Source organism: Meleagris gallopavo, chromosome 29, assembly GCF_000146605.3.
Source record: "Meleagris gallopavo isolate NT-WF06-2002-E0010 breed Aviagen turkey brand Nicholas breeding stock chromosome 29, Turkey_5.1, whole genome shotgun sequence".
Taxonomy (NCBI): domain Eukaryota; kingdom Metazoa; phylum Chordata; class Aves; order Galliformes; family Phasianidae; genus Meleagris; species Meleagris gallopavo.
In genome coordinates, this window is record NC_015039.2 from 483278 (window position 1) to 485278 (window position 2001).

The 2001-nt window shown below is 70.0% G+C and overlaps 1 protein-coding gene across 1 annotated transcript in view; it reads left to right on the forward strand.

The window, feature by feature from the left end:
- The window catches only part of HEXIM1 (HEXIM P-TEFb complex subunit 1), a gene marked incomplete at its 5' end in the record, with an annotated part of 3662 nt that overhangs the window by 819 nt on the left and 842 nt on the right, over positions 1-2001 (forward strand). Inside the window, 4 exons of the mRNA XM_031557026.1 lie at positions 7-372; positions 1129-1295; positions 1536-1577; positions 1904-1996. Of these exons, the coding sequence (XP_031412886.1) occupies positions 7-372; positions 1129-1295; positions 1536-1577; positions 1904-1996 (668 nt within the window). The remainder of the gene's footprint in view (positions 1-6; positions 373-1128; positions 1296-1535; positions 1578-1903; positions 1997-2001) is intronic.

Here is a 2001-nt window from a genome sequence, read left to right on the forward strand (position 1 = left end):
GGCGCGCTGCGGTCCCGGCAGCTCCGCTGCTTACAGGCGCTGCTGCACTGCCGTCGGCTCCTCGCCGCTTTCCTGAGAGCGCTGCGAGACCCCCGAGCTCCCAGGCTGCGGGGCTGCAGCAGGGCGGGGGGGAAGAGAGCGCACAGCAGGAGCCGCTGCAGCTCAGCCCCGGCCTCGCGGGCTGGCGGTGGGGCCCGGGGGTCTCAGGGCCGTTCTTTACCCTCACGCAGGCTGGGCAGCTGCTGGCTGAGCGGGGGCTGGTCCCAAAGAGCGTCTCGGCCGGGTGCGTGGCTGGGCGGGCAGAGCGGGGTGAAGGCGGAAGACGGGAGGGGAGCGGCGGTGCCGACCTCGCAGCCCGGGGCTCTGACAGAGGTGGGTGCAGCCCGGCTCCCGCTGCTCCCCGCCTGCCTGGGATGCTTGGGGTGAGGCTATGAGCACCGATGGTCGGCAGCCACGAATCCTCGCATCTGCCCTCCTCACCCCTCGGTTCCCAAACAGCTCGGTGCTTCCCCTCCAGGTCAGATCCCCTTTATTGTCCCGCAGTGTCAGGGCTGTGCTGAATGCTGTACATCCTTCAGCTGCAGCGCGGTGCGGCCCTGCCAGCAGCACCTGCTCGGTGCCCTTGGATACGGTTGTGCCAGCTGGGGCCGGGAGCTCTCCGTAGAGCCGGCCTCGGTGTCCCTGGAGGTGCTGGCACAGGGGACAGAACCTCCGCAGCCATCCTGGCGGTCCCCAGCAGGGATGCAGTGAGGAACAGCCCCGGTGGCTGTGCCCATCCTGCCAGACATTGGGGTTTTGCCACCCTCTCCAGCCCACGACACACTCAGCTCCCCACTGATGTTTCGCAAACCTCCGGGGCTGCTTGACCTTGGGAGTTAACTTGTAACGAGGCCGATAAAGGCGGGCGCGGGGGGCCGAGGAGCAGCCGTGCTGTTGCCAGCGCCTGCCGGTCTGCTGGCGGCCGGGCTTATCGGGAGGCGGCAGGGCAGGTTTGGGGCCGAGAAGCGGAGATCCTCCATCCGACAGCGCTGGGACGGAGAGCCCTGCTGCTGCCAGCGGCGTGCCGTCCGTGTGCCGCAGAGCTCGCTCTGCCTCGTCTCTGAGCGTCACCTCCCTTTGCTCCTGCAGATCCGCAGCTCACCGGGGCAGAGGAGGATGCGGGGAGCCCTGCCGTGGAGCCGCAGCTGCTGCCGGAGCTGGACGCCCACGTGGCTGGCACCGTGCGGGCCCTGCAGGACGACATGCAGCGCGTGCTGGAGCGGCTGAGCGAGCTGGAGCTGCTCACCTGCACGAAGGTACGTGGCACCGCTCCCACGGGTGGGCGGCTCGGGGTGGGCCGGGGGCGGAGTGGGGACAGACCGCGGGTTGTGCCGAATCATGGCAAGGTGGAGCCGCCCTCGAATCTGCCTTAGGGCCGAGCGGGGAGGGCTGCCCCCGTGATTCCCATCGCCCCGGTCCCGATCGCATCGCGGGATGGGGACGCGGTGGCCGGACGGGGAGCCGGGCTGTGTCCCAAAACCCCTTCTGTATTGCAGGACACATCTGGGGCCGATCCCGGAGAGCTGCTCGCTGTGCAGGTGAGTGGGTTGGGAGGCAGCGCTGCGCAGTCCCTGCCGGCCTGTGCGACGTCCGTGCGGCTCTGTGACCCCGGCTGTGCTGCTGGGGGCGGTGACCGGGCTGGGGAGGGGTCCTTCAGCAGGAGAGCAGGAGGTGGCCGTGGGGCAGGCAGCAGGGACAGGTGCGAGGAACGTGTCCCCCTGCAATTCTGTCCCCGTGCCCCGTCCCTGACAACAGCGGAGCGATGCGGTGAGACCCCAGCAGGACGATGGGCACAAAAGGGACGGCAGCGCTCAGGGCCTTGGGTGGCGCCCCGCTCTCCCCACACCTCTCTGTCCCTCTCCAGGCGGAGTCCCCGTGGCCGCTACCCGCGTCCCCGCACACCCTGCTGTTCCTCGTGGCCTGGCCCTTCGTCACCCAGTGGCTGCTGCGGCGCTGGCGGGG